Raw genomic sequence first — 671 nt, 5'->3', positions numbered from 1 at the left:
TCCAACCACATGGTTCTGGGTTCAGTCCCACTGCGTGGCACCATGGGCAAGTGTCTTCTACTATAGCCTCGGACCGACCAAAGCCTTGTGAGTGGATATGGTAGACGGAAACTGAAAGAAGCCCGTCGTATATATGTATATATATTTATATATATATATATATATATATATATATGTATATGTGTGTGTGTTTGTCCCCCTAGCATTGTTTGACAACCGATGCTGGTGTGTTTATGTCCCCGTAATTTAGCGGTTCGGCAAAAGAGACCAATAGAATAAGTACTAAGCTTACAAAAGAATAAGTCCTGGGGTCGATTTGCTCGACTAAAGGCGGTGCTCCAGCATGGCCGCAGCCAAATGACTGAAACAAATAAAAGAGTAAAGAGTTATCTGAATTATGTCCCCTTGCTTATCGGCTGAAGCGTCGAATGAATGAGCCAGCAGAGGGCAGTGCTATACTAAACCGGAAAGTTACGTTCCCCTCCTCCCCATCCACACTATCACAACAAAAAAGGACGATAAACATTCAACGTCGACATGGCTAAAACGGTGAGCTTCTCTTTAATCATTTTTACATACAGGTATATATATATATAGTTTTAGGGAAAAGAACCAAGGTTCATGAACTCATCGATGAAAATCCACTGTCATTAATTTAATTTTAATTTTTT

General features: G+C 40.2%; 1 protein-coding gene across 1 annotated transcript in view; it reads left to right on the top strand.

The window, feature by feature from the left end:
- The first annotated feature begins 404 nt into the window (after nt 1-404).
- Nucleotides 405-671, top strand: part of LOC106879991 (uncharacterized) — a 22868-nt gene continuing 22601 nt past the window's right edge. The window contains exon 1 of the mRNA XM_014929769.2: nt 405-549. Within this exon, the coding sequence (XP_014785255.1) occupies nt 538-549 (12 nt within the window). The 5' untranslated portion in view covers nt 405-537. The remainder of the gene's footprint in view (nt 550-671) is intronic.

Source organism: Octopus bimaculoides, chromosome 17 (genome assembly GCF_001194135.2).
Source record: "Octopus bimaculoides isolate UCB-OBI-ISO-001 chromosome 17, ASM119413v2, whole genome shotgun sequence".
In the NCBI taxonomy this organism is placed as follows: Eukaryota; Metazoa; Mollusca; class Cephalopoda; order Octopoda; family Octopodidae; genus Octopus; species Octopus bimaculoides.
Note: the sequence above shows the minus strand (reverse complement) of the source record. Positions and strands in the feature narration are given on the sequence as shown.